The sequence below is a fragment of the Medicago truncatula genome, chromosome 3, assembly GCF_003473485.1.
Source record: "Medicago truncatula cultivar Jemalong A17 chromosome 3, MtrunA17r5.0-ANR, whole genome shotgun sequence".
In the NCBI taxonomy this organism is placed as follows: domain Eukaryota; kingdom Viridiplantae; phylum Streptophyta; class Magnoliopsida; order Fabales; family Fabaceae; genus Medicago; species Medicago truncatula.
This window is the reverse complement of record NC_053044.1, coordinates 1,918,913-1,932,142: the sequence shown is the minus strand read 5'-3', so window position 1 is coordinate 1,932,142 and position 13,230 is coordinate 1,918,913. Positions and strand designations below refer to the sequence as shown.

Sequence of the window (13,230 nt, the reverse complement as noted above, 5' to 3'; positions counted from 1 at the left end):
TTTGGACACCAATTCTTGGAAAAGCATTCAAAAATTCCCCTTTGGTTTTAATTCTTGGCAAGTAGTGGGAAAATGTGTAAGTGGTACGATTAATTGGTTGGTTGTTAAAGACTATGATAACAAACTTCAACATTGTATCGTTTCTCTTCATTTGGGGGAGGAAACATATAAAGTAGTTTAGATGCCTCCTGATTATGGAGCGGTAGATGGATATATTCTTTTGCACATTAGCGTGTTAAGGGATTGTTTATGCATGGTTATTGATCATGATGTTTGGGTTATGATGGAACATGGAAATAAAGACTCCTGGACTAAATTGTTCACTATTTCTTACATGCAAGATCTTCCTAGATCTTATGCCAATATCAAAGTAGTACATATGGTGTTGTTGAAGTGTATAGAGGGAGGGACACGGAAGTTGATTTTTTACAATTCTAGAAATGGTACTTATAAGTCTACTAAGTACGTATACACGTGTGATGTATGTGTTGAGAGTTTGATATCACCTTGTTCTTAATGCTAGAATGTGGTATCTTCTATGTCACTTGAGCATGAGAGTACGCCAGAACCTATATATTTGTTTTGGTTGCTTCAAAGGATCATTGTCAATTAATGTTCATTTGAATATGTAGCATGAGAAATTGGTTATTTTCCTTTATTTGTTTGTTAGAGGTTTTTGTTCTCCCATCATGCATTTCACTTTATATAGTTCAAAAGTATCGATTGCTTTAGATGGTTTGAGGTTAGATATTCTAACTAATATAAACTTATATGGTTATTAGTATGTTTGTTAGCAAAAGAATCCCTCAGAGTTTAAGGTAGCCAGGTACATTTTGTTCCAGATTTAATTAATGCCTTGTTTAGAGTTTCAATGTACATTTTGTTCCAGGTACATGATGTCTCCTCGTAGTATATAACATGCTGCTGTTTAGACTGAATATGTTGGTTACAACTGAAATTGTTTCACTATTTTTGACAGAAATTTCTGATGCAAACAACTGTAATTGCCTCGCCCTTCCATAAGGGCATTGGAACCTAATAGATATGAAACAAATTGTTTCCTTTTCCTATTTTAAAACAAATTGATAAACAAATTTAGTATATTGTGCAAATTTAATTAGAGCTTAGGTGCCCCTTTCCTAATGGATATGAAACATAGCTAGTTGGTTCCCTTAACTTTGTTTCTTTTTTTCTTTTTTTTTTTTACAATCAAAATCTCATATTATTTCCTTTCTCAAAAGAGTCTCAATACAAGATGGAATCAAATCAAACTGTTGGTGACGAGCATGTAATCTTGACGCCCCTGCTAAAGTATGAGTGACATAATTAGCATTTCTCCTAGCAAAACTTATTTTAAAGTTTGGATGTTATTGTAAAAGAGCTTGACAATCGGATATAATACTACCAAACTCCGATTGATTCATATTCCTATCAACTATGCTATCAACCACTAGCTTACAATCTAGTTCTATAAGCCTAATCTACCAAGCCAAGAAATAGCATCACGTAGTCCTATTGCTTCCGCTTCTTGAGGAGGGGGGCTGCCTTCATGCTAAAATGTTGCTGCCTTTAAGAAATGGCCTCTAGAATTCCGATTGCACATACCAATACCAAAACACCTTTGTGCCTCAAATATCGCCGCATAAGTTTTAGTAATTATGTGCTGAAATATAAGGTAAAAACACAATTTCAGCACATAATTAGTAGTACTCTAATCATTTAAGTAGTGCTTATTATGTGCCGAAATTGCTAATTAATGGTAGAACCAGAATGGTTGAATGCAACAGAGAAAATCATTTGTGTTATGCAGCATACTTTTCATTTGTTTCCAAAGCTTTACGAGTAAATCGTATACTCATTAATGGACAGTAAATTGTATACTCATTAATGGACTAGAGAAATAATAGGAACATTGGGAAAATGGATTTAGGAGAATTTGAGTAGTTGAAGAACAAATCATTGTTGAGAAAAGGGGAAAATCAAATTTGAACAGAAGAGAAGAACTGGAGTTGCTTGTAAGAGGTTTGAGTCACAAGGCATAACTTGTGACTTATTTGTTTCTTGTTATTGTGACCTTGGACAAAGGCTGCAAAAGACTCACTTGATGTGTTTTCCGTAGTCCACGACACCCGGCCTGTGTCAATAGGATTCATCGAACGTAGTAAAAGGATGGCAACTACGGTCTTCGATTGTGGCAGGCCATTTTGATACGGTAATAAAAGTGAGCAAGTTTTGAAACGGATATAGCAGCTTGGGAGCATGTACCCGTGATGACAACAAAATATGATAAATTAAATGTTATTTTTTTATTTATCAACCAGTTAAATGTGTTTATTATTGTAGAATATGCCTTTTTTTATTGATGCCAAGTTTGTCTTGGACAATTCTGATTTTGGTTGCAGAGATTATAAAATGTTGTAATTCTTTGCATATTCTATATGATGTATGATTTACCCGCATATATTATGTTTGCATATAAAGAATGGAACTATGCCTTTTTCTTCAAGTATTATTCTTATAGAAATTAATTTATCTATTTCTATATCATGGGTATTAGATACTAAATGTGGTTCTCGCATTTGTACTAACTAATATGCAGGAATTCGGGAGTAGAGCATTGGCAAAAGGTAAAGTCAATCTACGAGTTGGTAATGAAGCAAAGGTTGTTACTTTAGTTGTTGGAACTTATGTATTGACTTCTCCTAATGATTTAATAATTCAGTCAAAGAATAACATGATATGATGATTGTTGAACATCAACAATTACATATGAGGATATTGCAAGAGGTAAAGAGAGAAAAATGTAACTTGGTAAAAAAAAAAAAAAAAAAACGGGTAGAATAGGATCAATGTTGGTGTTACTGGGGCAACTGCCCCCACTAACTTATTATTTTCATAGTATGTTATTAGATATTTTTAGGTTTATCTCCATTAAAAATTAAGTGTTGCCCTCGTTAAAAATTATGTGTTGCCCCTATAAAAAATTAGGTTTAATTGCATTTTCCTCCCTATCTTTTGCCAATTGTGCGATTTTGCACCCCATATTTTTAAACGAGTGGTTTTGCACCCTATCCTTTTCCCCTTTTCTGGTTTGAAGGGCCCCCATATGTTTTAGTGATGATGTGTCTGATTTTGATGATGTGTCTTCATTTAATTTTTGACATGTGTGTAAATGATAATTTTAAAAAACAAAAAATGATTTTTCGGAAATTTAAAAAAAAAAAAAACTTTATTCTTCTTCATTGTATATTCGTGACTGTACGACCTCAAAAAATATTTGGAATTAATTCCTTGGACTTCATCTCTACTGTTTTTTTTTTTCTTTAATCATGATCCTCTGAACTGGCTCAAGCTTTAGTTCATTTCTCACAATTCCAACATATTTGAGATACAGGAACTTTGGGTGTGGTCTCTGATAAAAACAGGAACTCTAGCTGCTTTACTAACACTACTATGATAGAAAGAAGCTTGCGATTATCCTCCACCTTTTGTCATGAAAGCTTGCAATTTGAATTTTAGGTTTTTCATATTACATTGTGTTTTGGATTTTTAGGTTTTTCATATTACATTGCATGCACATCAGATTAAAATCAGGCACATCATCACTAAAATACATGGGGGCCTTCAAACCAGAAAGGGGAAAAAGATAGGGTGCAAAATCGCATAATTGGCAAAAGATAGGGGGGAAAGGTGCAATTAAGCCAAAAAAATTATTGAATAATTTTATTTGTGAAGAATCAACTTACAAACACATGTGGTGTTCATGCTTTCGAAATGACATTTATCTCAAACTTTGGAGTATGTTTTTGCAGTGACTTTCATATTTTCTTACTCCTTCCGTTTTTAAATAAAAGCAGAATTGACTTTTTAGGTTTATTCATTTAATGATGTATGTGATTCATAATATGGACCACATACATCATTAAATGAATGAACTTAAAAAATAAATTTTACTTATATTTAGAAACGGAGAGAGTATATTATATTATGAATTTGCTTGCGAATAATATGATACTTAATCAATGACAACAAAAAAATCGGTATGAGTAAACAAATAAATAAAAAATAAATAAGTCTCTTAATCAACGACAAAAAAAACATGAGATGGAAATCTTAATCTCAAATATCACATAATTTCAGAGCCGGTCCTAAATTTCAGAAAATCATTTTCCTATATTTTAATTAAACTTAAATTTTTTTTTATTTTTTTCGTGTAATGTTGTCAGATGTTGCCCACTCAAATTAAAATTTTTAAGTCCGTCACTGAGAATAGATATATACTGTTTGTGTGCAAAACTAATGGTGGTGCGGAGAATGGAGGGTGATGTTTTTAGATATAAAAGGAGTATTCTTCTAAGAAATAAATTTTATTATAAGATGGTTGTGGAAAATAAACGGCGAGTATCAAGAAATTCTAAATTTTGTTAACTGCAATGATTGGTTCTTCTGGATGCCTCCATAATCTTTTGGTTAATTAAAAATTAAACAATTGTGCATCAAAATCTTCTTCGAAGCTTGTATCCTGCTTAGGACGAGTTCAGATATGCTCTATTTAAGCAATGCTCAATTTATTCCATTTAGGACCTTAGATGGAAGACACGTGGCAAACACACATTTAAGGGCTGAGATTTCAAGTTTAAAAATTAACATTGGTTTGATACAAAGAAAAAGAGAAAAAAAATACCTTCATCTTCCCTTTTACGTTCACTCCTCTTATCCCACCTCCACTTACGGCTGTCAACCTCCTCCCACCGCCTCCCTCGCCATATTCAAAGTCAAATACCCTCTGCCTAATTCAAAACTGAACCATGTTTAAAATTAACCTAAGATTCCCAATTACATAAATTGAAAATCAAATCACTAATTCCAATTGAACTATTCAAATCAGATCCATATCCATTTTTAACCGCACAAATACCATTTCTTTTGTTGGAGAAGAAATCACTTGAAGCAAAAATAGGTTCTTCATCTTGATTCTTGACCTATAACGAAAATTGCAGTTGAATATCATTAATACTTAACCCATAACAATTGAGGTTGAGCAGCGAGACAACAATGAGAAAAGGGGACGTCGCTGCGAATGATGAAGAGCAGTGGCAATAGAGAGGTTGGCAGCGGTGGAAGGAGAGGCAGGCTTTCTCGGTCGTAAGAGGAAGAGAATATATTTATTTTTGATTTTATTAAAAATATGTTAATTTTTTAATTTAAAATATCAGCCCTTAATTATTTGTTTACCACATGTCTTCTATCCAAGGTCCTAAATGAAGTAAACGGAGCCAACCCAAAATATCTTTTCCCAACAGATCTGGATCTCATTATTAGATAAACATGAAACCAGCCAAAAGAGAATTTTGCGACAACAATTTAGTGAATGTAAAACTGTATCAACGAAATGAAACCATTACGGTGCTAATCTTGATAATCACGCAGTGTAACAAACAAATGCATTACAAGTTATAAATAACAAATTTTATGGGGACTAATTTAGTTTTAACGCAACGATGGGAAGAAATCAAAAGTCACCATATCATGCTTTTGTTTTTTCCCCTCAATTTTCCATTTTCTTTTTGGCGACGGCATTGCATCCATCATGCATGCCTTGCAATTACAGGAAAACATCTTTCTCAAGAAGCTGGAGGACATCATCTTGATTGTTTAGCTTCGCAACATCTATAGGAGTTTTCCCATCCATATTTTGCAGAGTACTGCAAATTAAACAAAAAACGTCAAAACACAATGTACAATTAAATAAACCACAGATCACTACAACAAGATGTAGGAAGAAATTGGCATGAACAGTTGAGGACTTTCAAAGCACAAGCTAAAAAAGACTACTTACACTGCAGCACCGTTTTCAAGGAGCAAGGCCACACATTCTTTCCTGCCATAACCTGCTGCATAATGAAGAGCTGTGTTCTTGTTCTTATCCAAAGCATCTACTTTTGCTCCAGCCTCAAGGAGAGCTTGCGCACACTTCACCTGGAATATATCAGGAGCATATTTTAATCCATACATCGAAATTTGGAAGAACCAAACTAGAATCGTAAAATTCTAATTCTTTAAGCATCATTTCGCTTCTAACAAGCCCTCCCTAGAAGGAGGAGAGGGCTAAATGGAGCTAGCAAGTTCAGCCATATATATACAAGAACCAGGCTAGAATCTAATATTCTAATTCCAAATGAGCATAGCACATTTGTTCCCAGTAGTGTCATCACTGAGTCGGCAATGATTTAGAAATTGAAACTCAAACTATTACATGTTTACAACCAAGCATTATGAATACTGTCTGAGTTCACTGTGGTGGAAAAAAATCACAATGCTATAGCATTTTCACAAAACATCCAGAGCCTCGTTACATTCTTCATTTGCTTTACACGATGGTTCTAAATGAAGGTACTAGCCAACAACAAATACATAAATTCTAAGAAACAAGGAAGCATACGTCATAAAGATGAGAAAATATTTCTCTGAATATTAGCATACCTCGCCGTAACCACAAGCAAAATGTAAAGCAGTTCTTCCCTCTGAATCTTCTTCATCCTTATCAGCACCAGAGGCTAGCGCAGCTTTCAATCCCTAATTGATTGGTGTAAATACTTAGCTCTCGTGAATTTCTTGAAATCGTACCGATAAATAAATAATACAATGGTGGAACTTCACAACAGGATAACTGAATAGTTGAAGCAATAAAAAGAAAACCAATACTAAAGAAAGGAACAATATAATTCTGTTAAATTCTTTCCTTCGAAGTAAACAAATAAAACAAAGCATGCAACCTTTACACAAGGGCATACACAATTCAAAAAACTCAGTAACGTTGTGTTCTAATTTTAGGGCAAAAAAAACTTCTGCAGCAGGTGTTTTATTTCTTTAAGGTACCAACCTAGTGGACTATATTACTATAATACTTATGCATGGAATCATTTTCAAACCAAGGAGTTGTTTGGAATAGAAGAGCTCAGATCAAACTAATAAGAATTATATTTTTCTCAAGAGGAAATATGTAACGCAACAAATATGTAAGAGGAAACACATACTCTAGAAGCTAAACTGATATATTTTTCCAAGGGATCCCAATATCAATATGAAGCTTCCAAAAGCTTATAGAATGATAGTTCGAAAACTAATAACTTTTTTTTTTTTTTTGAAACAGCCAAATTTATTAAAAACTAATAACTAATACTTGATTGTGATTCATTTTGACATTACCTTAAACAATTCATGCAGAAACTCGGTTTCAATTCCAACTGCGAGACAATTAATTACACTCAAAGCCTATTTTCATCTCTAAATTCAGCTGTGAACTTAACCTAAACACATCTGCACCTTCTACCCAAAAAAAGTTTCATGCCCAAGCACAACTACAAATTTGTCTTTCAGTTTCATTAAATGACTTCAACCATATTGTAAAAAGTCAATATGCCATACCTCAATGTCACCAACACTAGCAGTATGATGAACGATTGATTCATCTTCAGTGCCCACATCTTCTGTTTCATCTGGCCCAGAATTTTCAGAAGAAGCAGCTGCATCTCCAGAAGTTGGAGGAATGCCCATGGCTAGTCCCAACTTCTTCAAAACCTCCTCATCATTCCAGTATCTAGATGAAAAGAATTTTTTCAGAAACTATTTGCCAATTTACATAACAAATTATGGTAGAAATGCCGAAACCATAAAATATGAATTTTTTAAAAATGGTATATAAACCTCATCATTACAGCAGGACCGCCATTCTCTATCTCATCTAAAATATGTTTCAAAGATGGATCTTCCTTGATGCGTGCCATTCTCTCTTCAAGCTGAACTTTATTGGACGGATTGGTAAAACTTTCAAGCATGGAAGACATCGATGGGTCCTGTGATAGACAGCATATACATTCTTATCTAACAATCAGTAGATTTGTGTAACAAACATAATAAAGAAATTTTATAAATACCTGCATCAATGCATTACCCAGGCGCTCGGCCATGGTCATAAAATTAGGATTTGCCATGACCTGTTGCATGGATGAAAGATACTGCTGATTATCAAAGTTAGGGAGACCATCCTGTGGTGCTCCTCCGTGCAAAGTTTTCTGAAGCTGTTCAGCCATCTGATTGAATGATGGATCTTTTGCTATTTGTTCAGCCAATTCCTTGATGCTTGGATCCTGTGACATAATATTGACATTTTAAGTATCTTTGTCCACGTAATGAAGTACTCCCTCCGTCCCATTTTAACTGAGCCCTTGCTCATTTCACACTTATTAAGAAAAAGTGTATAAGTGAAAAAGAGAAAAATGGTTTGTGCCCTTATCAACTGTTGGTGCATTCTTCTTTATCATAAATGCAAAGTAGAATATATTGAATTGGGAGTGGTGAAAGTAGTATTAATTAGTGTTATAATTGGAAAAAAGTAATTAATATTGTAAAGTGAAATGGATCAATTTTTCTGGGACAATATTTCTTTGCAAATGGCTCAGTTATTATGGGACGGAGGGAGTAGTATTATACATTGGTAATTCAGAGTTTACATCTGACAAATGACATTCCCTAGTGAGTGAAAAATGAAAAGACAAAGAGTTGGGTCAACCATACTATGAGTTCAAAAGTCCTCAAATGCTTCACCTAACTCTTCAATAAATCTCAGTTGTATACAAGCCTTAAAAGATTATCACGAGGATAGCACTCATAAGAACAATACTATCATGATCCAAATTGGCAGCAACTACAAAAGACTGATTCCACTATCATGATATGGAAAGCTTTGAAGAAAACAGTATACAATGATTACAATCTTGAAAAACGCTTTTTGCCAACGGGTGTGAAGACCTCTGAAAAAAGTTCAGAATTTTGTCCTAATAAAACCTATTCCCAGAATCATTGTCCGATGACAGGCTGCAAAATCGCAAATGGACCAAATCTAATGCATGACCAGGACTTCTAAAAACATGCATGTACAAAAACAAAAGTACATACAAACATACTTTACATCAATAACAATTAACAGGGTTAATTATCAGTGAAGACAGCAGACCCCAAACATATAATGCAAATAACAAAAGGAGAAAATAGCTTACATTGAGCAGACCACTCATTGCTGAGAAATCAAAAGGGTTGGCTTGAAAACCAGTCCCAGGTGGAAAACCAGTCCCAGGTCCCGGAGTTGCATTGGAGGATGCTTCATCTTTGGTATTTTTATTCTCTGCTGAACCAGCTTTCTCATCTAAGAAAATATCAAAAAGTGTGAAAAAAGCACATAAATTAATAAATACCAAAAGTTCTAAAAGTATCAAAATTAACAAATTTCAGAAGTTCCTATTTCAAAAAAACAAATATCAGAAGTTCCAAAAGACTACAGCAAAATTAATAAAGTGTTGCTGGATTTAAAAAAAAAAAAAAAGTAGCTATGTGCAGTACACCCTAAGTAAAGGATAGGATTCTAAATTAGTGCTCTTTGTATTGTCTATATAAATAAATAAATAAGTTATTCATATAAGTAAAATTCACATAGGAATATACTAGTATGTAATAATCTATGTAAGACCGACACATTTGATCAAAGGCGTGTCTGGTGTCCAACATGACAATAACACACACTTCTGATCGAAGGCATGTCAGGTGTCCGACATCAACACAACAATAACACATGTGATTACATTCAATTATGTGAATTTTTTCAAATAATTATAAGTGTCTATGTCTTGTCTTATGTCTTGTCTGATGTTTGTGCTTGGTAGGTAATAACCCGAAAAAAAACATCAAACTCATCTACTAATTTTGATTTTAATATACAAAAAAAAAAAGAAAAAAAAAACATAATCAGGATGATTCTATTGAGATCAGAACACAAATTTTGAACCGATAATACAAAAAAAAAAAATCAATAACAGAATAACTATATCATCATCATGAATAGAATTGAATTATAGATAGATACCAGAAGGAATATCCTTTTGAGAATTGGAAGCCATGAGCGAAGAAACCTAGATAGCTGGAAAAAAAACGAATAACAATTTCTAGGTTAGACGATAAATTTTACAGATTCAAATTGAATAAGTAAAACAAAAATTAGAGTAAGAAATGAAAATTAAGCAAAATTAAGAGTAATTAAGGAGAAGAGTGAAGAAGACGAAAACCTGAATCTGAAGAAGAAGAAGAAGAAGAAGAGCGATAAGGAAGAAGAGTGTGAGAGTGTTTTTGGTTTAAGAGAAATATGAAAAAGGAAAAAGAAAAGAAAAAGAAAAACCCTTGTGAGAGTTGGAAAAGTCCCCACCGTCTTTCATAATGCAAATCAGAAGATGACAAGTGGTATTTGTGGGCCCCATCAATCTTCATCCTATTCTATATGCTCAGTGTGATGAATGGCTCGCGATGTGGTGTGTGTAATCTTCATATATCTCCTCAATTCTCATCTCCCCATTTTCCAATGCACACGGTAATTTTATTTTGATATAAAACCATATGGTAATTTTAAATAAATATTGTAACAAATCTATTTCCAATTTTCAAAGAGATTCCTTTTTAATGGATATTCTCGATTTTTAATTTGAAGTTTTTATAGAGTTTAATTATTATATTTTTATTAAAAAATTTCAAAAAGATATTCCTTCGGATATCTATTTATAATTCAATTCTATATAATGTGAGAGTATATTAATTAAATTTATTTTTAAAATGATTTGATTTTCAATACATTTTTTAATAAAAGAGTTTTTACACTATTAGATATTTAACTTTTTTTTTGAAGGATGGATAATTAACTTTTTAAAAATTTATGAAATAACTAATATTTTTTAAAGAATAATAAGTAATTCCAAAAACATGTTAATTTTTAAGTAGTAAATATATCTCTAACTTTACAAAAGAAAATACTCCCAAAACACCCGGTTGCATCCAAATCTCTTTAAAATTACATTTAATTGTCTTTGTTTGTATATTCCTTATTTGAAAATCATGTAGTAGTCATTCAAGCTATATTTTCACACCTCTCTGTATGTAACAAACTTGACGAGTGTAAGTTTTTTGGTTTAGATTAATTGATTTAACAAACAAAGACCAAATTTTATGTGTATTTAATTTGTCTCTTAAGAGAAGGAAGCCTATAATATGATCTCTAATTTTAAGGGTCCACCAACGATCCAGGCTAAATGACCTTGCATAGTAAGTTTCATTAAAAAAAAAAGTTCATGGTGTAACACCCCGTTTTCCCAATATGAAAATTTCTAAACATTTATCAGAGTAAACAACATAAACGGGATATCACATTCTTTTCTTAAAATCATAAACTGAATAAATAACTATTTATCCTTTAAAATTCAATAACAAAATCTTAAATACTTTGCAGCGGAATTTCTTCAATAACTAAAAACAATCTTTGCCACTAAGGTCTCTTTATAAATGTCTCATAAAAATCCAATCTAAAAACATAGTCATGAATCTTCAAAAACAATACGTAAGGAATATAAAAGTAATAACAAAGTTCCCATCCCGTTACGTATCAGAGCACCTAAAGACACACATGAGAGCTAATCCACTCACAACAGCAACTGAAACTCGATCACCTGCAAGTTACTCATACGAAGAGCAACATTTCCAAGCAGAAGGGGTGAGATTTCACAAAACAATAATATTAAGCATATAATTCAACAATTATATTTAATCAACATCAAATCATCTTAATATTCATTATAGATAGTACTATATCATTTAGCACTTCAATCATAGTTTGTATAAACAATTACAACTTCACAACTTATCAACTTAAACATCCTTGACTCGACAAATGTGACTCCAACTCGATTATGCAACTTAGACCTCTTATATGCATGTGGTACCAATACGGAGCATCAAGCCCCTATCGCTATTTGAGTATTATTATACTTCCAGAGCATCAAGCCCCAATCGCTATTTGAGTATTATTATACTTCCGGAGCATCAAGCCCCAATCGCTATTTGAGTATTATTATACTTCCGGAGCATCAAGCCCCTATCGCTGAAATGCTAATGCATGGACTCGACTTCTTAATCTTATATAATCCAATAATTTGGACTTCATCATCTTAATCAACTTGGACCGACTCATGCAGCTTAGTTAAATAACAACAGCGACACAACAGTATACAAAAACAGCATGACATAATAATATCAAATGCAAGTCAACAACGTCTCAATTATTCACATATAATTCAAGTAATGCATATATAATTATATCACAATATAAACAACATCAAATGGTAATCAACATCTTAAAACATCATATATACATATAACACTTCATTAATCATGGACAATATCGTATTCACAAACATATACATACATATACTAATTCATCAATCATAATCAATTATTCACTGTGACCTACGTTCAGTAATTTAACTATAACGCAAGTTCTATAAATTATTTTGACGTCAGACCAACGGCATTAGAAAGCTAACATACATACCTACAACTTTCTTGTTTACACCTAAGACTAATTATGCACCAATCAATACCAGTTTTCATTTCAAACTCGGACAAAGTTGTGCTGAAATTCGTGAAAATTCACTAAGACCTCCTTGGAGTAATTTCATCATAACTCCTAAACCAAAAATCATTTTTACTCCAAACCAAAGCCATTGGAAAGATAACTAAATTATCTACGACTTTCATTTTTACACCAAAACCCAGTTCAAAACGGAAACGTGTGAAAAAGACCGGAGAACATGGAACAGAAGATGCTGTCACTGTGCAGCTCTCGGGAAAAACCAATTTTTCACCCAAAAATCCCAATTTTGACTTCCATATGCCCAAATTTGATCCCAAAGTTTGTCTAAACATTTATATACATCAAAAGAGACTCAAAACCATATAAAACTTGACCCAAAAACATTATTTTAGAAAATCATCAATTAACCACTTTTAACCCTAATTCCCAAATTCTCAAAAACTAAAACCTACAACATGTTAAATCCAATTTCCAGAATCGATGACTTAAGATTATTGAATGTTAGTCCCACCCTTACCTTAGAATGAATGATCGGCGGCTTCTCTCTCTCTTGGTTCTCCTCTTCTCTTGTTTTCTCCCGTTTTCTCCAAAAAGCAATTTCACGTAAAAAAAGTTTCTAAACATAGTTTTCTTCTTATATCTCTCCTCATTTTATTTTTCTTATTTCCTCTATTTTCACTAAACTCCTCTAAATTCCAAAACAGCTCCACATCTCAATATTTATTTTATTTTCAAATCTTATTCTATTAAATACTAAAATAAGC

General features: G+C 32.7%; 1 protein-coding gene across 1 annotated transcript; it reads right to left on the bottom strand.

The window, feature by feature from the left end:
• Positions 1 to 5,390: 5,390 nt before the first annotated feature.
• LOC25488497 (ankyrin repeat domain-containing protein 2B) lies at positions 5,391 to 10,251 on the bottom strand. The gene is made up of 9 exons (XM_013603368.2): positions 10,119 to 10,251; positions 9,920 to 9,973; positions 9,060 to 9,205; positions 7,938 to 8,150; positions 7,708 to 7,856; positions 7,429 to 7,600; positions 6,484 to 6,576; positions 5,840 to 5,979; positions 5,391 to 5,705 (listed from the first exon to the last, which is right to left on the bottom strand). Exons 2-9 carry the CDS (start codon positions 9,951 to 9,953, stop codon positions 5,606 to 5,608), a joined length of 1,047 nt encoding a protein of 348 aa, XP_013458822.1. The 5' UTR covers positions 9,954 to 9,973; positions 10,119 to 10,251; the 3' UTR covers positions 5,391 to 5,605.
• Positions 10,252 to 13,230: the final 2,979 nt, after the last annotated feature.

Bases quoted from the DNA above. Each gene is read 5' to 3' on its own strand.
- LOC25488497 (XM_013603368.2), bottom strand. From the start codon at position 9,953: ATGGCTTCCAATTCTCAAAAGGATATTCCTTCTG. The intron at 8,151-9,059 runs GTAAGCTATTTT...ATTATGTCACAG, and splicing joins CAATGAGTGGTCTGCTCAAT to GATCCAAGCATCAAGGAATT. The intron at 6,577-7,428 runs GTATGGCATATT...CCAATCAATTAG, and splicing joins CTAGTGTTGGTGACATTGAG to GGATTGAAAGCTGCGCTAGC.